The sequence below is a fragment of the Nuphar pumila genome, chromosome 1 (assembly GCF_984573655.1).
Source record: "Nuphar pumila chromosome 1, dmNupPumi1.hap1.1, whole genome shotgun sequence".
Taxonomy (NCBI): Eukaryota; Viridiplantae; Streptophyta; class Magnoliopsida; order Nymphaeales; family Nymphaeaceae; genus Nuphar; species Nuphar pumila.
This window is the reverse complement of record NC_143249.1, coordinates 56153888-56178333: the sequence shown is the minus strand read 5'-3', so window position 1 is coordinate 56178333 and position 24446 is coordinate 56153888. Positions and strand designations below refer to the sequence as shown.

The following is a 24446-nucleotide window of genomic DNA, read 5'->3' as shown; positions in this document are numbered from 1 at the left end:
GGCACATGATCGTGGCCACACTCACAAAAACCTGCAGTCAGTACCACCCCACTCTGCTCCCTCATAGAAGTTTGACTTCTTCACCCAAATGCCAGTTTGTCCGGAGTGGGAGTGTTTCTAAGGTGAAGCTTAAAGTTAAAACATCCAAGGGACCAGACAAACAGGATCAATAATATCTTCAGGGGCTGCAATTAAAACAATTCTTATCATGGTATAAAACCACACATCTAGATCAGAAACTGGCACAAACTAGATAATGGCTTGCTGCATTACCTAGAGAAGATTTCGTGCAAAAGCATGCACTCTTGCTCTCTCAGATGCCTCAAAGAGTGTCGTGAAAGCTAAATACGTGGAGAATATAGATAATGCGAAAGTCAAATCCAATGCCAATGAATTCATAGTCAATCTGAAAATGGCATGCAATGTATTTCTTAGGTATATCAGCTTGGAGCCATTTTTGTTCCTAGTCCTTGCTTTTAGTGTCTGTTTGCAAATAGTCTCAGATGATTCAACTATTGACCTTACTAGATGTTTTGCCACAAAAATGGATCTTTCCATCACTAAACCTGAGAAAATATTACATCCAATTTTTTGTGTTGCTGAGATCGCCTAGGCTTCAACCTAATATCTATTTTTTAATTTCTTACCTGCAAAAAATCAAGTGTGCTTCTACTAGTTGCAGTATTCTCGATGATAGCCCCATAGGTCGCAAAGTTGATGACTTATACTATATGGATGAGTTAATCCCACAACCCACAAACACCACCTGCCCCCCTCCCCAAAAGAAGAAAAAGCCTTAGTTTGTACCAGACATCAGGTTGGCCACAATAATAATGCATTCATCGTCTATAAATCCCAAACCACAGGTTCTTCAAGGATTAGCTTTCAGTCATCTCAATATAGTGCTTAAAAAATCAGATTGTTTAATTGGTTACATTCTTTTTGCTCATCTCAAATAATGCTGCAAAGCCTTACACTATGAAGACTTACAACTTTTCCGCTCTTCCTTTTTCTACAAGTACTGATATGTTAGACATCTTTCCTTGTCCACTTTGAGACTGCTTTTTCCTACAAATGTGCTAGTAGACTGCAATTTACATGTCTTTTTATGCGGATATGCCATAAGAAACCTAAACATAACTTATTTCCAACTCAAGCACGAAGAAAATAAAATGAACTAAAAAGCAGGGTTTAGTAAGGCAATATTAATATCTACAACACAGAAATTGTGGAATAAGATGGTCAAGAAAAAATAACCATGAGCTTCATCTACCAAGCGTTTGAAGTCTTCAGGTGTACCAAATCTACTGCTTACAGCGAAAAAATTTGTGACCTACATTCCATTACCAAAAGTAAGAAATCAGTAATGGCATTAAGCAGCCTAAAAAAATTGGAAGAAAAAACTCCTCATTTTCCATTGATAAATATATCACAAAATTTTGTCGACACCTTGTGCAATATATAAAGCAAATTGAAAAGTCAAACTTTTGAACTAAGACCATAATCTAAGCACCTTCAATAATTAAATAAAGAGCCAAATACCTCGTAACCAAATATAGAAAAGAGATTCAAGCATTAGTAACCAAATCCCACCTAACCCATTCAGAGAATAGCGTTCTGGAAGGAAGCCCTAAATGTGAAAGACTGATCAAGTTTATGATTCTTAAAGTAAATGCTGTTGATTTTACTTGCAGCTACTCAGATCTCTTGTCACCATACTAGGACAACCTTCCATAAAATCATTCACAATAATGAGGATAAATACTTGAAGGCATTATTCTAGATTATCTCAAGTAGTTGAATGAAAAGATATGTTATTTCTACCCAGTTCATTATGTAGATCAGATATGTTTGTGGTTACTTTAAACTGCTAAGATATGCTTGATATCTGTCACACACACTGATCTGTTTGTTGTTTAAACCATGGTTGCCAGTTGAGGAAGCGGGAGCGGGAAGCGAGGCACTTTCAAAATTTTAGGAAGCGGGAAGCGTGGGACTACTTAAGAGCGATTCGGAAATCGTCTCGGAAGTGACCTAGGAAGCGAGGCGGAAGCGAAAAAAATAAAAATAAAAAATAAAAAATACAAAAAAATTGAAAAAAATCGGGGAAGCGAGGGTAAACGTGGGGAAAGTGTGAAAATCTCTACAAAAAGAGATTGTGTGTAACACCACAATACAAGAAATACAAAGAGTGCACAAAGGCACAAAGGAGAACACTCACAAGTGCACGAAGGCACGGATACACATGCACAACAGCATGAAACAAAATGAACTTCGATTCATAAGTTCCCAAGAGGGGCTTTACAATATTGCATATGCACTCACAAAAAAGAATGTGTTTACAAGGGCCACTAAGGCCTATTTATAATGCAAAAAGAAGCCACAGGTGCAGCTCAATATGACTGTTGGAGTTGTATCGAACGGTCACATTTGTGACTGTTGGGGCAGCTCCAACAGCTACATGGAGCTGTCCCTTTCACAACAGTCAAAAAGGAAAAAAAAGTGTAAAAAGCAAAAGTAAATAAAAAAAGAAAAAGTACGAATGTTAGCTCATTAGGGTGGCTGACACCTATTGAGTAAAAGGACTGAAATACCCCTGATGGGTATTTCAGTTTACAGTTAAAAGAGATAATATTTTAACACTCCCCCTCAAACTTAGGGTGTCACGACCGAAAGTTTGCCAAGAAGGAAGTTAAATCTTGGAGAACACAGCGCCTTAGTGAAGAAGTCTGTCAGTTGATATTCTGATATAACATAAGGAAGGTCAATAGTTTTTCTTAAATATTCTTCACGAACATAGTGGCAGTCCATCTCGATATGGTTCGTGCGCTCATGAAATGTGTGATTTTTGGCAATGTAGATTGCACTTTTATTATCATAACATAATTTTGTGGGCCCTTGAACTTGAATATTCATATCTTCCAACAAGTTGCGAATCCAAACAATCTCCATGGTAGTAGATGTCATGGCTCTATACTCAGCTTCGGTGGATGAAAGCGATACTTTTTGCTGCTTCTTGCTCTCCAAGAGATTAATGATTCACCTAAAAAAATACAGAAACCAGTGGTGGAGTGACGGTTATTTGTGTCACCTCCCCAATCAGAGTCAGTATAAGCAATTAAACTTAATTCAGACGTAGAAGATAGAAATACTCCCTTGTTTACTGTACCCTTTATGTATCTGATGATGCGAAGGATGGCGCTCATATGGACTGTAGCAGGTGCATGTTGAAATTGACTAGCAACATGTACTGCATGAGAAATATCAGGCCTGGTAATGCTGAGATACGTTAGGGATCCAACCAGTTGCCGGTAAGGTGTGGGATCTTTTAACAGAATCCCATCATCAATCTCCATCTTCGAACCTACTATATCAGGAGTTTGGCAGACCTTGTCATCTGTGATTCCTGATCTATCAAGAATCTCACAAGTAAGTTTAGTTTGAGACAAAAAATAGCCTCTCTGAGAATAGGCAACCTCAATTCCCAAAAAATATGTCAAAAATCCTAAGTCTGACATTTCAAATTTTGAAGTCAAAATAGATTTAATGCTCTGGATTCCTTTGATATCATCACCTGTTATTAACATATCATCAACATATAACAATAATATAACAATAATATAACAATCCCTGCATCAGATTTCTTAACAAACAATGCAGTGTCAGTATAGCATGAAGTGAAACCATTTTCAGTCATTACATTGTTAAACCTATCGTGCCAAAACTTGGGTGCTTGTTTCAGTCCATAAAGAGCTTTACGAAGACGAAGAACTTTATTTTTAGGGATTTCCATACCAGGTGGAGCATCCATGTAAACTTCTTCATTAAGATCTCCATTTAAAAAGGCATTTTTGACATCCATTTGGTAAATATTCCATTTTCGAATTGAAGCAATGGTGATAAGACATCTGACAGTAACCATACGAGCTACTGGAGCAAATGTCTTTTCATAGTCAATCTCATATTCTTGATTGTACCCTTTAGCTACAAGACGAGCCTTATACCTTTCAAGAGAACCATCACTCTTAGTCTTGACCTTGAACACCCATCGGCATCCTATAGTTTTCTTGCCATTGGGAAGAGATTGAAATTCCCAAGTGTTAGCTTTCTTAAGAGCTTTGAGTTCACTCTCCATGGCTTCTCTCCATTCAGTACATTGTTTGGCTTCTCCAAAAATTTTTGGTTCAAAATAAGAGTGAATGGCACTCAAACAAGCTCGATATTTAGGAGAGAAAGAATCAAAAGATACGAATCTAGAGGGAGTCCTTCTAGTTCTTTCAGTTCTCCTAGGATGAGAATCATGAGTGGAAATAGTCTCACTAGGTTCACTATATAGTTCAATAGCACTCCTAAAGGTGCTTCTATCTCTATGCGAATAAGTGATGGGTTCGCTAGATACATTTTCTTCTTGAGGGGTAGAAGGGTTAGAGTTATTGTTGATCACAACCATTTCATTTTCACTATTATATGTTGATTCATCGTCACTAGAGATATCATCATCCTTAGATAAAAGGTAAAAAAGAAAGGAGTAATCGGCATTTTCTAAATGAGATTCATTTTTTTCAAAACCACTATCATTTTCCAAAAAAGTTACATTCCTTGAAACATATAATTTATCATTCTTAGAGTCATAACATCGAAATCCTTTTTGAGTTTCCGAATAGCCAAGGAAAGCATAAGGAATGGCTTTTGGTGAGAGTTTATCATTTTTATCGGTAAGAACAAAGCACTTACAACCAAAAACTCTCAACCTATTATAATCAGGTTCTTTTTCATATAGAATCTCAAAGGGAGAAATTTTATCTAAATTTTTGGATGGAAGTCGGTTGATAAGATAGACGGAAGCAAGAGCCGCTTCGGCCCAAAAAATTTTAGGAATATTTTGGGAAATGAGAAGGGTTCTAGTGGTTTCAATGATATGCCTATGCTTTCTTTCGGCCAAACCATTTTGTTGTGGGGTCTTAGGACACAATCTTTGATGGACAATGCCACAATCCTCAAGATATTTCTTAAACTCATTAGAGAGATATTCACCTCCGGAATCAGTCATAAATATCTTTAAATTACTATTAAATTGATTTTTAATCATCATATGATATCTTTTAAAACATGAAAAAACTTCATGCTTATGTTTGAGAAAATGTATCCAACAATATCGTGAGAAATCATATACAAAAATCACATACTAAGCAAAACCACCTTTGGATATAACAGGTGCCGGTCCCCAAACATCCGAGTGAATAATTTCAAAAGGTTTAGTACTAAACATAGTTCTTGGTTCAAAAGGTATACTTCTCATTCTTCCAAGAATACAATCATTACAAGATAAAGTATTTTTACAAAGATCTTTAACAAAATGTAGATAGGATAACTTGGTAATGTTGGGATGACCAAGTCTCTTGTGCCAAACATTTATGTCTTTATGTTGGGCCACATTACAAAAGGTGTTTTTAGGAATTTGAAGAAAGTCCATATAGTACAAGTCTCCTTTCCTAGAGCCTTCCCCAATCAATCTCTCGGACCGGTGATCCTGTATTAAACATTTATTAGATGAGAATTGAATGTTACATCCAAGGTCCGTGAGTTGAGAAACGGAAAACAAGTTTAAATTTAATTTTGGTATAAGTCTAATTTTTGGAATAAAGAAGTTTTGGGTTTTAAAATTTCCAATTCCCTTAATTTCTAGAGAAGTACCATCCGCGGTCGAAACAAAAGAATGTGACACATTTTTAGAATACTCGGAAAGAGATGAAATGTTTGGGGTCATATGAAAGGATGCACCCGAATCTAAGAGCCAAGAAGTTTTACCTGAAGGAGAAGAGGTGGATACAGCGGCACCGGAAATAGCTCCCTTTAGAAGAGGTTGAAGAGCCTCCACAATTTGATTGAGAGATAGAGCTTCTTTTGAAGATTCCTCTTTGGATGGTTGAGATGTAGTTGCCATTGCTAGAAGTTTCTTCCATTTTGGGCAAACCGGTTTGATATGACCCGGTTCTTTGCAAAAGTGACACGAGATTTTGCTATAATCTCTTCTTCCTCCTTGATTTTGATTCTTAAAATGAGGAGGTCTATATGTTCTTAAATTGTTACCGGGTCTAGAAACGGCATTAACACCATCACATTCTTCTTGATTTGTGGACATTGCAAGCACACTAGGATTTTGCTTGCTAATGCCCATACGGGTTTCCTCTCCACTTAATTTAGTTAAGACATCTTCAAGAGAAGGAGAGGTAAAAGAGGATAGCAGAGAAGATCTTATTTGCTCAAACTCGGGCCTTAGCCCATTCAAAAAATTGAAGAATCAGTCTTCTTCTAATTGCTTATGACGAAGCTCTATGGCTTCTCCACTCCCTTTGGGTTCAAGCATGGCAAGGTCATCCCAAATTGAAGAGAGTTCCGCAAAATACTGTCTTATAGACATATCACCTTGAACAAGAGTTAACGCTCTCTTTTGAAGATAATACTTATGGGACAAGTCCCTAGAAGTATACATCTTCTCAAGATACTCCCACGCTTGAGAAGCATTTTTAAACTTTATAATGTTGGCATTAATCCTTGTCTCAACGAAAGAGAAAATCCAAGACAAGATCTTAAAATTCTTCATTTCCCATTGCTCATGTTTCCTACTATATTCCTCAAGAGCATTAGTTCTTTCATCTCCCTCAAGGATTTTGATTTCTCCTTCTTTAACCAAAGTAATTTTAGGCTCGGGTTCCGGAATCGAGCCTTGAATGTAACTCCAAAGCCCTTTCCCTTTGATGTGAGCTTCCATATTTCCGGCCCACACATGATAATTTGAGCCATTTAGCTTTAAACCAAGAGAAAAATGGGAGTCTTTCTCACCCATTAGACAGGAAAGAAGAAAGAAAAGAATACGTACCACAATAAGATTTTAAATCTTTCTTGTTGTAGTAATCTTCTAAAATATTGAATGAAGAAGAACCTCCACTCCAATCACCAAAAAGTTGAAGGCACGTTTTTCGAGGCACTTGATATTGAGAAGAATCACACCAATTTCTTTCTCCAAACAACCTTGCTCTGATACCATGTGAAAATCTCTACAAAAAGAGATTGTGTGTAACACCACAATACAAGAAATACAAAGAGTGCACAAAGGCACAAAGGAGAACACTCACAAGTGCACGAAGGCACGGATACACATGCACAACAGCATGAAACAAAATGAACTTCAATTCATAAGTTCCCAAGAGGGGCTTTACAATATTGCATATGCACTCACAAAGAAGAATGTGTTTACAAGGGCCACTAAGGCCTATTTATAATGCAAAAAGAAGCCACAGGTGCAGCTCAATATGACTGTTGGAGTTGTACCCAACGGTCACATTTGTGACTGTTGGGGCAGCTCCAACAGCTATATGGAGTTGTCCCTTTCACAACAGTCAAAAAGGAAAAAAAAGTGTAAAAAGCAAAAGTAAATAAAAAAAGAAAAAGTACAAATGTTAGCTCATTAGGGTGGCTGACACCTATTGAGTAAAAGGACTGAAATACCCCTGATGGGTATTTCAGTTTACAGTTAAAAGAGACATAATATTTTAACAGGAAGCACGGGGGAAGCGTGATGGGAAGTGTGCTTCACATTAAAGGGAAGCACGCTTCCCATTTAAAAGTGGCGCTTCCCCACACGCTTCGGAAGCGCGACATTTCGCGCTTCCCCTTTTACTTAGGTGCTTCTAGTAACTCTAGTTTAAACCAAGGTTGTAAGTATCGTATTGTTACCCGTATCATTCAGGCTCAAAATAAGATATGTATCGTATCATAAAAAATCATAATTTTTTAATAAAAAAATTCTAAATTTATCAAAAAAAATTGTGAAAATCAGAAAAAAATAGAAAAAATCATAACAGATGCAACAATGATGAATTGCATAAAATACAATCATAAAATCACATGTGAAGAATTTATGTCTCTATGAGCAGCATAAGACTGTTAAATTATGTAATCTCGTATATATATTCATATATATATTGAAATACATATACATATGTATTGTGTATATATGTATATGTATCTCAATATATATATATATATATGAATATATTTACTTATTTCTTTTTTGTTTCTTTTTACCCAAAAAGGGTATTTTTGTATATTCGTATTTTATGCATATTCCCCTTGGAATATGATTGTAATTCTTCTTTTTCTTTTACTGTTGTTTCAAAATTTAAAGTGTTATGCCCATAGTGGATGCCTCTGTGAGTTGCAGATCTGTTCCAATCCTTGTTTCACAGCAAGGTGGGTCGATCAGCATGCATCTATATATATATATATATATATATATATATATATATATATATATATATATATATATATATATATATATATATATATATGTGTGTGTGTGTGTGTGTGTGTGTGTTCATAACAAGTCAGAAATATATATATATACTAGTCTGCCTGTATGTATGTTGATCTGGATATATATATATATATGTCCATATATTATTCAGCACACATATATGTATATATTGACTGAGATATATATATATATATATATATACTTCAACCAGGGTATATATATATGTGTGTGTGTGTGTATCCGACAGTCAAGTATCTATGTATTTAATAGGGTATAAACTTGTATGCATTCGGTTAGTGTCTGATGAAGTTTTGGTATTCTGATTTCCTTAACTTAATGTCAATAATTTAGTTATGCATATCATGTTTAACTTCCTGTTTTAGTCTTGGCATGCACAAATTCAATCATGTGAATTACTATGTTGCAATCTGATTTCAGTGTTTTTGTATGTCATGCCTTTAGAAATATGACTATAGTAATTATGGTGTTGAGTACATGATGATTTGTGTTATGTATGGGGTTTGCTTTCTTGAATATGAGTATTGTTTTGTTGAATGAATTAGAAATCAGATCTAAAAGGGGTTTTTGAAAAAACTAAAATTTTACTTATGTTATCCCTAAAAATCTGATTTTTTTTAATCATGAAATCTGATTGGTCATGGATATTTTATTGAATCTGAACCCAATGAGTGTCAAAATCGTTCGGTCTCAAAAAGTTTGGATTCTAGATCAATAATGATACATCTGATTGTGCTTTGTAAAGTTTGCATTTGCTCACTAGCCATGAATATGCTTTTATATCATGTCTTGTGATATGTGAACATTAAATTGTTCTCATCTATAGATGATTGTTGTTACTGTAAGATATGCAATGTTTTTTAATTTATGTAGTAATTATGTGTGAACCACAGATGGGCCTTTGGAGGCCAAATGCATGTTTTGTTGATGCAGTAGTAAATTGTAAAATGCATTGCAAAACTATTTTGATATTGCTTTTTAATTAATTACACTATTGAATTGATAGGGCAAGGGCTCAAATTTGTTATTAAATATTGATTTGCATAATTGTTCTTGTGTAAAAAACTCTTAATTAATTAAGATGACAAAAGAGACCAAACAATGTAATAATTTTCTTTCTTAGTGTCTCTCTGAAATGGTGGGAACCTTGGATACTAAACATTGTGTGTATTTGTTGTCCCCATGAACCTGATGTGTGGTTCGTGTTCCCAGGCATGGTTGTAAGGAACTTATAACCACTTTGCCTGGAGATGGTGTTGTTGACTCAATTGTAGTTATTGTTATACTAAGAAAGGGGCATCAATGGATGATGATTTTCATTGATGTTCCGGCATTAAGTGTGCATTCTTAATGTTCCGATAGATGGTGAGGATTCCTAATATCGGTCGAAGAACAAGCATAGAACCCAAAAATTAAAATAAAATTGTGTATTAAGCTACGACTGAGAACTACCTTGAACTTTGCCCGTTTTGAGTATCCGCAGGTTTGTAAGAAAGTGAAAATTAAATTTATGTTCATTAAATATGAACATGTATGCAAAAGCAATTCTAATAAATTAAATTAAAAAGTTATTTATGCATGTTGCATTGATTCATGCATCCTTAAATGTTTATCATTAATTTCATGCATCCCTGAATGTTTGATTTCGCATGAAATTGTTGTGTTTGCTTGAACTACTTAGATGGTAAGTTTGTTATGATGATATGTTACATGTGATTCAAACTTGGGATTGATTTACTTTATGTTATCTCATTACTATTGGAAATATAGAGGGTCTCGTACAAAAACTTCGGTTCTTACCCGTTTTCTAAAAATGTTTTTCAAGCACTAAGGCTCTGTGATGATGGGATCGGCTGGCTAGAGGATTCAAAGGTTATAGATCTGGTTGCTCGGGTTCTAACAGATATGGATGTTTTGTCTTTTTGTTTTGGGAGCAGTGTAAAACTTCATTGAGACTATTTAATTAAGTTTAATTCAATTTTCGTTCATGGTTTAAATTTTATTCTATGTCTTAAATGGGTGATAAGTTGTGAATATTAAATCTGTAATATGCCCTTGGGAGGTTTTTTCACCAGTGTTATAAAAAGCGTGCCTTGAGGCGCAAAAGTCATGCCTCGCCTTGAGGTGCGGTCCTCTGTGCCTTAAGGCGCAAGCATGAGGCGTGAGGTGCAAAAAAAACAAAAAAAATTTACAACAAGATTTCTAAGACATAATCAACAAGATTTTTTAGGTTAATCTCATATATTTTCCAGTTATTTCAGTTTTGTAATCAGTTTCTTAGTATATTTTAACTTTTGTTGGTTAATCTGATATATTTTTCAGTTATGTAATCAGTTTTTTAGTTACTTTTATATGTTAATCTCATATTTTTACAAATAATCTCATATATTTTAACTTTTGTAGGTTAATCTCATATATTTTCCAGTTATTTCAATTATGTAATCAGTTTCTTAGTATATTTTAACTTTTGTTGGTTAATCTCATATATTTTTCAGTTAAGTAATCAGTTTTTAGTTACTTTTATATGTTAATATCATATTTTTTAGTACTTATTTGAGATTTTAGATTTCTTATTGGTTGTTATTTCATCAATAAAGCATTTTTTATTTATTTGTATTTTTAGATATATTTTTTTATAAGTTTTTTATAAGTTTTTTAAAGTTTTCAAAAAAAAATTGAGGCTTACGCTTTACACCTCGCCTCGGTTTTTGGTGCAGCGCCTTAAGGCTTTTCACAACACTGTCTTCCGCAATTGTTTTATAGAAAAATAAATAAATTTTCGCATTTTAAGAGGGCCAGTTTGGGGTCGTTACAGTTTTTTGCTTTCGCTTCCTAGTTTGGTAACCTTGTACACACATGTGAACACATTTAACTAGACTTGCTTTTAACTCACTTCATGGTGTATACGTATAGAGATGCCCGTAATTGTCAAAAGCGCTAGTCGGAGCCTAGGCATATGACCCTTAAAAGGACTAGTAGAGGCTTAGGCGGGACCAAAAGAATAAAACATCAAGAAAAACAAAAAATTCACAATAAATAGTTAAATTTAGTAACAAACATATGAGTGTGACTGTGGATGAAGTGTATAATTCAGTTTAACGTATAGCAAAATTCACAAAATTGCATAGTATTGAACATACACCAAAACTTGGGGCACACCATCCAATTATTCTATATACATAGAGAATATAGATAGATAAAGAGAGAGAATGAGGATTATCATGCCCCTGTTTCATTAGATTACTGCTAGGACCCTTCAAAAGTCATGGTTTTTAGATGTTTTATACTTGATCTTAACGATTAGATGTTTTTATGATTGTTGTTGAATGGAGAATATGTAATTAATTAAGCATCTTTATGCTCATATGCGTATTTTAAAGAGGTGAAAAAATCATCGATTGATATTGTACTAAAATTTCATGAAAAAATGTTCACATTTTTTACATCAAATCAATTTGAAACAAAGCTTGTTTCTCAATAAATAAGTATTGATTAACACATCTAATGGTTTAAATTGAGCATAAAACACCTAAACTTTGATGTTTGAAGGGTCTTAAGACTTAACGGTGCCGTAAGAAAAAGGGGATAGGATGAGCCCCATTCTTATATATATATATATATATATATATATATATATATATGGGTTAATCTGACATTAAACTAGTTGTGCCTAACATTAGATGGATACCTTATTAAAATGACTAAAAACCATTAGAAGAATGGTATTTTTTAAAATGCATGCTTACTTTTGTAGGCATTATAAGTCTTTTGTGAACTTGGAGAGAATTAAAAGGTCAAACACCTTTTTCCAAAAAAGTAAAGTAAACTTATGAATCTATCAAAGTTACCTTTACCTCAAAAAGTAATCATGTATTTTTAAAAATGCTTTCTTTTGAGTGTATTTTAGTCATTTTAATAAGGTTGAATCCATATGATGTTGTGTGTGTGTTTGTGTGTGTGTGCCAGAGACACATGCATACATGTAAACAATAAAACTCAGAAAAGAAGAAAAAAAATATAAAAAGGAAGAAAAAAAAAGAGAGTGGAGAGGCGAGATAAGGAAGAAGAAGAAAAAGGAAAAAAAAGAAGAGGAAAAAAAAAGAAAAAGGAAAGGGAAAAGAAGAGGAAGAGAAAGAAAAAGAGAAGCGAGAGAGGGGTGAAACGAGGAGAAAGAAGAAAAAAAAATGAGGTAAAGAGAAAAGCAAAAGGAGATAAGAAAGCTTTTGGGGCGGGAGAAAGAAGAAAAAGAAAAAAAAATGAAAGAGACAAAAAAAATTAAAAATGACAACCATGTCCCTACAGCATAGGCAAGGACAACCTAGGTAGCCTAGGTTGAAAAACAGGCCCCTACTGCCTATACTCATAAGCCTAGGTGGTGGCCCTATGCCTAGGCGCCGCTTTTGACAACTAAGGAGATGCCCATGAGAGATAAATCTAACTACACTACTTTTCTTTAAAAATACACACTTTAACAATCATAAGTTTAGTGACACCCTGGCAATGCCTTGTTTGGATCAACACCACCAAGTTCACTTAAAAGGACTTAAAAAAGGTATATAGCAATCTATACTTCTACTTTTTAAACCCGAACACAATCTCATTTATATATATATATGGATCCGTCTTTGGTGCGGATGTGCATAAGATGTCAATGAGTTAAAACTCATAGGTGCAAGTTGTTTTGACTTAATCTAGCCCTACAGATGTATTCAGCATAATCAATTTGTTAGAGATCAACCATTGGATATTGCTTTTTCGATAAAAAATATTTTTTAAAGTCATGAAATTTTGGTGCATTTACGACCATTGATTTTTTAATCACCTAAAAACTTGTACACACACTAGATTTAGGAAAAATAAGGACAACTAAATAAGAAGATAAGAGTGTAAGTATCACATTGCTATGTAGCAAGTATGGGATGAGTTATTGGTGCTAAAGCCTAACTGGAGTTGCCTTAATGATGTATCTTTGAGACAAAACCAAATCAAATAAGAACAATTTTCAATTGTCTTTCTATGCTGTTGTAACAGTATGAACATTTCATCTGATATGAAAGAAGTCAATGGAATACATGCGCTAGAAAAGATATCATTTTAGGGCTTTAAAAGTAAATGGGAGGACAAAATGTACTTCATTCAGTTGATAATGCGTGTACAGATTTACTTTCTCAGTATACAGGAATAGGGACCATACTAATCTTGTATTTCTGGAAGTGACACATTTTTTTACACTAAACAATCAATGCAACTATTTTTGGTATTTTACTATTTGAACCTGCTAGAATTTGGTAGAACAGGATGTATAAGAAAATCAATAGGATTACCAATGACATGGAGCATAAAGTATATGCAATCATTATTTATGAAAAAATTACTGAATATTAGAACTGCAGGACATCCAAAGGGAATGCAATTTAAGGTTCCACCTTATATCCAACAGATGAGTAGTCCTTGTGCTCTGGAACACCAATCAACTGAATTGCATTGTATCCAGCATCTTTGACATGGAGAAGAACCTATGGCAATAAAAAAAAAAGGAACAAGTCAATACTAAAACTAAAGGAAGAGAAAATTTTCCTAAACAGGTACCTTTGAGCAGAATTCACGAAATGTGCCGATTTTTTGCTCTGAATTACTAATCCCAATATGGCACTGATATATGCGAAGCGACTTTGGTTTGTCGGGTCGCTTGTTTTTCCAAATATATACACTTTCTGGAGACGGTTCCCAGTGCACTGCATATGATTGTTTCCCAGCTTCATCTGGAAGACGTACAAATTCTAAGAGCAGAACAAATGCATGTGATTTCTCTTCTAGAAAAGTAATACAGAAAAAAAAAGCAGTCATACATGACATTCTCATGTTTCACTTCATTGAATTTGAGAAACAGTTCATGTGACAGATGCATCAGGCAGTTGTATAACTACCATGCTTTTCTATGGAAAATATCTATGAAGACAAAAAAGTAAAAAAGCAAACAAAAAAATCAAAGGATGATTCAAGCAAGATGCGGTAGTAGTGGTAGCAATAGCAGTGGCAGTAGCAGCGGAAGTAATAGTAATAGCAGACAACCAGAAAAGGAACACCTGGGATTCATTGACATATTCAATTAGCAATATGGAACTTCTAGACAAATATAAGGCAGAATAAACTATACTTGTAGATGGATTCACACACAATCAGATGAACGTTTTCCACTACAAGTGACCAAATTCTCCACATTGTATTGGTGCAAAACCCAGCAGTAATTTATTTGCCATCTATGTCACATAGGTGCAGGTGCGGGTGCGGGTGAGGATGCGGATGCGGATGCGGATGCGGCGATGCGGCACTTAAGAAAAAACTTGTGTGCGGGGGTGCAGGGAGTATATATATAATTTTTAACAGTTTTAAGTTACCGCTATGTATTTGTGTGCATTTATGTATTTATATATATAATATAGATAAAAATGGACTTGATTAGGGTTAACTGAATCTACTTTTGGATAGAAATGGACCTCAGTGTGGTTGACTTCACCTAACACAAAGGAAGTTGTGTCCAAGTGTCGCACCCGCCTGGGTGCGGGTGCGACGCCGGTGCGGTGCCCTGTTAGAAGAGTCCGTGTGTCATAGTTTGCCACGGATAACCCTTGTTGGAGGCAATCTGAACATGGCTGCATCTTAATTATATGCATGCAATGCATCAAAAGATTCAAAACATTTTGGTGGTACCAGTTAAGTATGCATTACATACTGTGCAGACCATTTACTATACTACATAGAATAAAAACATGCGTGGAAATAGACTTGAGAAAATTTATCAACCTAACATCAATGTGTGGTGCAAGTGGTAGGGTCCAAATTGAATATCCAACTAGACTAAAGGTATTTCAAGCAGGCATAGTCTATAAAATAATCAGTTTTATAAGAAGGTAAGTTTTGGAACAAACAATGCCAAGTTTAATTGGATCAAAGTTGAATCAGATAAATAAATAGGTTGAAAGGCAGCACCTAGGGTTGGCCCTCTGGACGCTAGGCAGCACCTAGAGACCCACAAAACAAACTAATTATCTAAAACCAATATATTAAAAAATACAAAAAATAAGAAAAAAAGGAAAAAACTTAAATCTTTCAAAATACACAACCAAGACATGATTCTAATGTTTTAAAAATTACAAAAAAAACAAATATAAAATACCAAGCTTGGTGGCCCCCCAAAGATAGGTACTTGTCTAGGCTGTTAACTACTAACGGTCTGACTGACCAGACCCCTTTTATATATTTACATGAAAACCAATATATTTTTGACCTGTTTTCTGCATATCAAGAATCAGAGGGGATCACATCAAATCCAGATTCGGAATTCTACCATGTGTTCCAAGTTGGATCCGGATCCATAACCAGACCCATTAATTGAAAGTCGAACCCAGTGTATCCTATTGCAACCCTACATGAAACTTCCAAAATGTGAGAATATTCAATAAGCATGAAACAATATATCGTATGCAATACTTAGCAACTATGGGACAATTAAATGAAGAGTGAATATGAATCTAAATATGCTTACCAGGAAGCACATATGTAGCCCAAGCAGGAACACGCTCCAAGGGACCTGTAGGAGTGTTGAAGTATACCCTGTACCTGCTTCCATGAGCAATTGCAGGCAGATACTTTTTCTTCCATGCTTTTCTTCCTTTACGCATTTCTATCCAGTAAGCAATAGGAGGCTTTTTCTTCCGAAACTTTTCACGCCAAACAGGATCATCAACGATACTGAAAATATCATACTCTTTTCCATTGTCAATAACATCAAAGGGTGGTAAATTATTGCTCGGATCATCCTTATGTTTTTCCTTCCATGCTTTATACCGTGTTTCTGCATCAGGTATCTCTTCGAGATCATCATCTCTTTCAGGGCCGTTAGGACCAAATACTTGTTCATATAGCTTGGATGCAGCCTCAAAAGGAGCCTTAATAAAGTGATCCTCTCCAGACTCCCAGTATTCATCATCTATTCTTTTCATCAATTCATCAACATCAACACCAATGTCACCTTTGTCATAGTCATCTACATAATTGTACTCCTGAAAATAGAAATCCTCAGCTGTCGCTCCTTCCCTAAGCTTATCTTCTAAAATTACTAGCCAGTATCCATAATCATCACGGCCCAAGTGTCCCTCACCAGCACAGTTCGCTGTTGGTGACCACTCATTGAGGTCACCAATGACAGCACAATAGCGTGCCCCTGCATTATCATCCTTATTGCATGAATCACAGAAATTAAAGTATCTATCATAGAATATGTTATAAAAAGTTGAACATTTGAGAAACAGAATTTTGCAGCAAAGGTGTTTCATTTAATAACATGTTGTGACTAATTGACTACCAAAAGACAAATAACATATGGTGGATATGAGAAGGACAGTATTTTAGCAATAAGGTCAAGGCTGATGTCACAGATTATCTTGTGTAGAAAGACGAAGCTTGTGAAACCAAACTTAACAACATCAATGTAAGGTAAGATTTAGTAGATTCAAGTTGTACTGAAATGGTGACGAAGCTATGGAAATTCTAATCGTACTCCAAATTTCTTTGAGAGGTTTCACCTTTAGATAGGTTGCATTCTTCAGTGTAACTATCCAATGTTTAGGCCACATATTGAGAGCTATGCTATAGATTTCATATCAAAGAAACAGGGTTAGCATGCATGCCCTAAAAAAATATGCTATTTGGGTTCACATAGTTGAAGGGACCATTGTCAGTTACTCCTACCTGAAAATGGAAATGGTGCTCATTATAAACAAAATACATCTTATATACATCACAAAAGAGAGAGAAGGGGGGGGGGGGGGGGGAGGAGCATGCCTTGTGGTTCACTGACTGCTTTTGCAGATTGCAATTTTACTACTGAGTGGAATTGGCTGAAATACAAAATCAGCCAACGGGTTATCATGATTGGGTCCATTGGTTCAGACATATTTTTCCTTTGTGGTGAAATTACTTGAAAATTGTGAAACCAATGGCTGGTTTGGCAAACATATATCATTTTTTGTGAATTAAAACTTAAAAGAGCTTGTAGTTAGTCTCTTGTTTTCCAAATTACTAAAATGAGCAGAAATCAAGTAAGAGATAAAACTTAATCTCTCCACTCACCACTCATGCCCATGTTTGTCTTTCCCTTTACCCTCATAATATATACCCAAAAAATGTAAGTTAAAGATTATTATAAAACCATGTGTTAATACTCTTAAGATTTTTCAGAAGATGATCTCATCCTATGTCACAGGGACTCAGCAAACTGGGTGCCGCACCTGCGTCGACGCGACGCGGGTGCGCGTGCAGTCAACCTGACCCTGGGTGTGTTGACCGCACCCAGGGTCATTTATGTCCAACTTTTGGACTATATATATATTTATATATATATATATAAAATATTTTTGCCGCACGCCCGCACCCGCACCCATGTGACATAGATCTCATCAATTCTTTTTATTTTTAAATATAGATTCACTTTAAGAAAAAAAAAATCTAACTTATAGCATTTAAATGTTCTATTGATTTGGTATTTTCAGAAACATCCATTTTAACATATTAATATTAGTAGAGCCACTACTAGTCTGTCAATCAATCGTCGCTACGAAAACATGTTTTTGCACTTATCTGAAAAGGAAAACAAATAGATGCTTTTCAATAACAAGATCATCATCACATCTCCAAGAAAAAAGCTTCAATATGAAAAAGAGTTAGTAGAAATAAGGTTAGGCAAAAAGCAGTCTGTTTATTGATCATTATTCAGTTCACTGGAAGGGAAAAGAGAAAGAAAAGAAACATTGGTAACCATGATGATACCTGGAGCCCAGTCCATAAAATCTACTCGATGTAGCATATTGCGGTGCAAACCCAAAATCTCATATCTGGAAAATCCAGTTCACGCATGAGTTCCACAAAACAATGACAAACAGGAATAATATGTTTATAAATACATAAAATCATTTTTAAAAGTGTTTTTTGGCAAATCTCAATGTACGGATGTGATCTCCATGGTCGAAAACTTAAGAACCAGCTCTTGTAGCAAATTTTTTCGATGTATACATAGGATTTTATAATGTGCTAAAAAACAACAGTTTGAAATGTTTGAAATTTTCTAGATAAGAAAAAGGCAATCTATGTGTCAAAAAAGTTTGCAATAAGAGCCAGTTCCTAGGTTTTTATTAATGAAGATCACAGCTGTGTGGTCAGATTTGCCAAAAATGCCTTTAAATATGATTTTTAAAGTGGTTCAGACAGTTTATACCTTCCTTTGGTTGGACAGTCCCCCTTAACTATATATATATATATAGAGAGAGAGAGAGAGAGATGTGTAGCTAAACAATGGGTCGGGCCTGGGCCTAGATTTTGGAAGAAGGCCCGACCCAAACCTAGCTTAAACCTGACCTGACAAAATCACAGGTCGGTAGGGGCCAGCCCATGGGCTACAGGCTACCATTATATATATATATATATATATATATATATATATATATATATATATATATATATATATATATATATATATATATATATATATATATATATATATATATATATATCGGGTCAAATATGTGATTCAAAAAATGAATCCATCTTGGATCCCATGTATTATTTTGCATTTTTAAGATTTTTGTTAAAAGAACCTATGAAATCAAGGATATGAATGAGAAATGTCGTGAATATAGCTTGCAACCCCAACCGACACGACCCGATTTAGGCCCATGGGCCTAACAGGCAGGCTGTAGGTTTTGTATGGCTCGGGCCCGACCCCAGCCAAGCCGAGGCCAAACCCGGTTGGTCAATGGGTCAGGCTTGACCAGGCCCTGATCATCAAAAGCCCGATCAAGCTCATCCACTAAACGGGTCTGGCAGGCCCGACACGCCCATTGTCCAGCCCTATGTGTAGCTCCCAAACTATTTATCTAAACTGCCCCAAACCTCTTTAGAAAAGATACTTGCATGAGTTTTTTTCTTAATCCAAACTTGTGGATGTGTTTATCATTATTTATTTACTAAAAAACATGCTTTTGATCAAATTAGTTTAACAAAATTCTTGATGTTTAGTCAATCAAGTTTTTGGTGCAATATATACCATTGATTTTTTTGTTAAGCTAAAAGCACATCTAAACATAAAAATAAATGCTTAAACTAATACATGTTTTCTACTAAAGCAATAGAGATCACATCTAGAGGTTTAGATTAAACAAAAAACACATACAAGTATGTTTTTTGAAGGGGCATGGGATGGTCTGGAAGCATCAACCATAATCTTTTGCCCCTACCAATTAGATCTTGCATTCAACTTGGCTTAGCTTGTCTGCAGTAAAGCACACTATTTTTATTGGATGCTAACATGATAACTATAATCTTTTGCCTCTACCAGTTTTTTAAATCTTGAATTTATGCTTTATATCAATGATTCACCAGCAACATATTTAGATAAATTTGCAAAGAGATTTAAGATATGTTGCCAAAAGTGGATGCAGGAATAAAAGGTTCGAGTGCTAATCTAAGAGCACAAGGTCAAAAAAGGAATGTCCGGCTATGATAGCACGTATACTGTAGATGTACATATGGATTCGCCCATGATAGCCCCCCATAGGTTGCATAACCCCTTGTGTTGTTCTATGATGCCGTTTATCTTCTTAAGTTGTAAAGATGAAAATCTTGCACTGTAGAAGAAGGCACCAATTCAAACTTAAGTTGTCCTCTTCAACTTGAGCCCGCCTATCATACCTGGATTTCACCAAAATTTACATGAACGAAACCTGGTAGAACTAAGATCATATTGTCCCAACCTAGATTCAATAGCCCTAAGTCATTTGGAAGGGATACAACAATCTTAGGCAAAGGCGTAGCTAGGGGGGGGGGGGGGGGGCAGGACTGGGCTGTAGCCCAGTCCTGCCTCCCGAAACAGTTAAAAAAAAATTAAAAGCCCAGTCCTACCCCAGCCCTGATTCCATATGAAATAGATTTTTATCCATTTTTGTAGATCAACCCAGTCCTAGCCCAGCCCTGACTGCAGCAAATAGTTTGATTTGTTCATATGAAATAGATTTTTATTAATAATTGTAGCCATTTTTTATTTTATCTCAAAAAAAATAATTTTGGGGCCGCTGCCCCCGAACCCCCGGCTATCGCACAAATAAAAAAAAAATTCTACAGCCCTGTTTGCCCCCCCCCCCCCTCACATGAATCCTAGCTATGCCCCTGATCTTAGGTTCAACAGTCGTTCATGTGCCTATGTATAATTTGAGTTAAAACTTTGTAGAAGGCAATCCTACTGGAACTTTAAAATCTAGAAAGGAATTCACAAAAAAGTAGTGATATTGGTGTTATGATCACAATGCAAACATGGAATTAAAGCATGGATACCAACTAATACATTCAACATATACAACAAAGTGATACAAAGCTCACCCAGAAGCCATTTCCAGTAAATTTGCATGCCTAGTAAACATATCAGCTTTCCGGTCTTTCATCGCTTTATACCTGTAAAATCCAACAATTGACAAAATTTATAGCGTGCAACAGAAAACAAGGGAATCGCATACCTGTAATATAAAAGACCAATTAAAATTTATTAAGCACATAAGAGACTTGTCCAGCGCTAGAGTTAGGACATCAAATTGTTACAATTTAAAAAGGTAAAAAAAGTAAAATAAGAAAGAATTTCCCACTTGCCTTTAGTTGTTAAATTTAGGAAATGTACCCATTTGTAAAAAACTGACAGTCTTTATACATATTTTACCGCGAGAATTTACCACCTAAACATATGAATAAAGGGATGAAATCAAAAGTGCTTTGAAGCGCACTCTTACATGTGTCAAACCTTCAGAAGAACATTATCAAAACCGGTGGTAACTTTGAAAATATGAAACTATTTCACTTTTCAAAATAAAATCATAAAGTATCTTTTTATTACTTTTTGACAATTCCGTTGTTTCTGTTTTTCTTCCCAAAAGAAAAGACTTACTATACCCCTAAAAGCTACGAGATTTCGGAGAATGTTTTAGTCATTTCAATGATTAACATAAGCAGTTTAAATTTGGAGAGAGAGAGAGAGGGTGTGGGGGTTATAGAAAATGGATTAAATTAAGGAAATTCCAAACCCACGAGAGCTATGTTAACAATGGAATTCCAAAAAGATTGCACAAGAAGCATTCGACATACCTCTCGCGAAGAAACTGCGCGAAAGCCTTGTTGGTGATGCCCAGCTTGCTGAGGAAGCCGACGGGATCGACTCCGGCCTTCTCTGAGTCAAGAGGGAGACGCTTCGCCCTCCTCCCCTCGCTTCTGCTGTGCCGCTCCATCGTCGACCGGCATCTCCATTTCCGACGTTCCGTGGAAAAGGGACTGAAGTTCCGGGGTGCTTTCTTCGCGTCGAAGGAGAGGGAGGTCGAGAAGAGAGAAATCGAGGGATTTTGGGGACAGAGCCCCAGCAGGTGTACTGAAGGTTCCCAGTTGAGATGGGCAAGAGAAGAAGTCATTGGCTTGTGAAAGAAGGGCGAATGGGAGAGGGAAACCAAAGGAATGCCCCAAAGTTGGGGAGGCGGGAAATATGAGGGAGAAAACGATAAGGCTGGCCTTCGAAGTACTCTCCCTTTTGGATGTCAACGGGTCGGATGTAACCCGATATCCGACCAGGAATCCGAATTCGATTACTCGAACTCGGTATTGATTTTGCATTGAAATCAAAATCCGAATCCGATTAAAACCTGAATCCCATTAAGCGTAACTATCGAGTTTTAGACTATTCATATCCGGATTCGGGTTTAGCTTTTTCCCATCCGACTCTGAATCCAAATCAAAATTTGATTAAGTCGGATTCAATGATGCCTAGATTCGGCCCATTGATATCTCTCCCTCTCTCATGGTGAGGGTCTAGTGCATCTCCTACTCCTAGTATGAAATTCTGACATCTGAATCTAGATCTAAGTTGGTGCCAAACATAAACCCATACCTTATTTGGTTAAATATGCTTTCGATAGAGTCTCAATCACGTTTTTCCCCTTATATTAAAAGAATAAATATGCATTTTTATGTCTAATATATCTCTGTAAATTTTTAATTAATTTGTATTTAGATTTTGGATAATTTTAATGATGGATATTGGATATATTAGTGACGGATCTAAACTCAGGTGTTTGAAATTTAATATGGGTTTAAATTAAATTTTATACTTGGAGACTTAATTTAGGAATTTGGATGTGTAACGACCCCAACTCATACTCATGAAAAAAAGTGACAATTTTTTTTTAAAACAAGTGTGAAAACAAACTGAGAAACTCGGGGCCTTACAGTTTAAACACAACCACCACCACAAGAGATGTTATACTCATCTTTCATACCAAACCAATCCAAACTTTATTTATTCAAATGTATATAGTTTGAGACATAAGTAAATAAAAGTAAAAAAAAGCAAAAAGAAAGAGTCATGTTGTCCCAAGAATTTGCCATGCAGTCTTGTAGTCTTCTCGTAACTCTTCTCAAAAGTAAGTCCTCCTCATTAGGCATCTCAAGCTGCGAAAAACATTAAAAGTAGAGCGTTACAATCTAGATAATTTTGCGTACGAATCTTTATATTGAAACAAAAAAATAAAAACAATATAAATAAGATTCATGCAATATTTTAAAGAGACATAAATATAACACATTCATAATTCAACTTATCTTTCATGCAATAGAGAACAATTATTAAGCATGAGATAACATTTAATAACAACAGTGATCATAATTTAAACATTAAAAATATTCAACATGCATTAAGGAGTAACATTATGCATTCACTAATATATCATCATTTAGGGAACAAGTAAATATGCATGATGTAATGTATAACAGGAATATGCATGATTTGAGTGCAATGCATGAATAAATTATTATTATTTTTTATCAATGTTTTCTTTTCATATGCATGTTCCTATTAAATGCACAAAATTTAAGTTTATCTTTTTATTATCATTGTCCGCGAATACTCAAAACGAGTAAGGATTCTCGAGTTTAAGTAGGGTTTCTAGGGTAACTTAGCACACAAGTTGTATATTATTACTTTGTTCCAAACTTAGCCCTCGACCGATATCAGGAATCAACACCATCCATCAGAACATTGGAAATCGACAACCAATGTCGGGACACGAGTTAATTAATTAAATAAAATTTCAGAATTAAATTAATTAATTAATTAATATTAAATATTAAATAAATTTCCACAAGCTTCCAAAAATTACCAAATCAACTTAGAAGGCTTCTTAACATTAATAAACCTCAATTTAAAGGTTTTTTATGAATTTAAAGTTGAAAAATCATTAGACATGAGTTTGAATCTGGGTCCAGATACAAGATCCAAATCCATCTCAAAACTCCAAATGGGTCTTGGGATGGATCAAATCCAGATTAATATGGTTATTAGATGGATCTAAATCCATATTAAATTGGATCAAATCCATTAGATCTGGTCCAATTAAAGTCTGGATCCGAACCTACAAACTGTTCAATTTTTTAAAAAATACGATTTTCAGACCAACTGTAGCCCAATTCGAGAAAAATAAAGTATCGTTACGCTTAGAATTTTGAGACGCATCCAACGACATATTACACGAATATCAAATTTTAAATTTTACCAAAAAATAACCCAAATTTTGCTCGAATTTAAAAGTTAAAAATAAAACTTTTTCTTATGCTTTGATGGGCTCGTTTAGACCTAGGTGATAAGACTTGGGCCAAGCCTAGAGTCAAAAGCATCAATCTAAAATCGAGGCTCAAACGATTTTTCTCCCATACCTAGCCAATTTTTTTAAAAGTCATGAATTTAACTAAGTTTGAAAATACGCGATATTACAGGATGGGGTTTAATTATGTTAATTGAATTCAATCTCATTTGGATTGGACCCTAGGTGGGCCCTAATTAGACTCATTTGCCTATGGAGCAATATAATTAAGTTAATTAAACATAACTCTAAGAGGGTGGGATGTCCCCACCTCTCTCGTAATTTGATAATAATCAAATATATATGAACACCTAACAAGATATGAGTCCCATTGAATTGAAATTGGAAAAAAACAAACCCAAAGTGGGCTCTCTCCTTCTATTCACATGATT

At 35.2% G+C, this 24446-nt stretch overlaps 1 protein-coding gene across 1 annotated transcript in view; it reads right to left on the bottom strand.

Annotated features, from left to right (window-relative positions):
* The window catches only part of EMB2729 (Alpha amylase family protein), a 226897-nt gene extending 205023 nt beyond the window's left edge, over positions 1 to 21874 (bottom strand). Inside the window, exons 1-7 of the mRNA XM_089998247.1 lie at positions 21518 to 21874; positions 20765 to 20836; positions 18164 to 18228; positions 15882 to 16559; positions 13925 to 14097; positions 13762 to 13851; positions 1258 to 1333 (exon numbers count right to left, since the gene is read on the bottom strand). Of these exons, the coding sequence (XP_089854373.1) occupies positions 1258 to 1333; positions 13762 to 13851; positions 13925 to 14097; positions 15882 to 16559; positions 18164 to 18228; positions 20765 to 20836; positions 21518 to 21834 (1471 nt within the window). The 5' untranslated portion in view covers positions 21835 to 21874. The remainder of the gene's footprint in view (positions 1 to 1257; positions 1334 to 13761; positions 13852 to 13924; positions 14098 to 15881; positions 16560 to 18163; positions 18229 to 20764; positions 20837 to 21517) is intronic.
* Positions 21875 to 24446: the final 2572 nt, after the last annotated feature.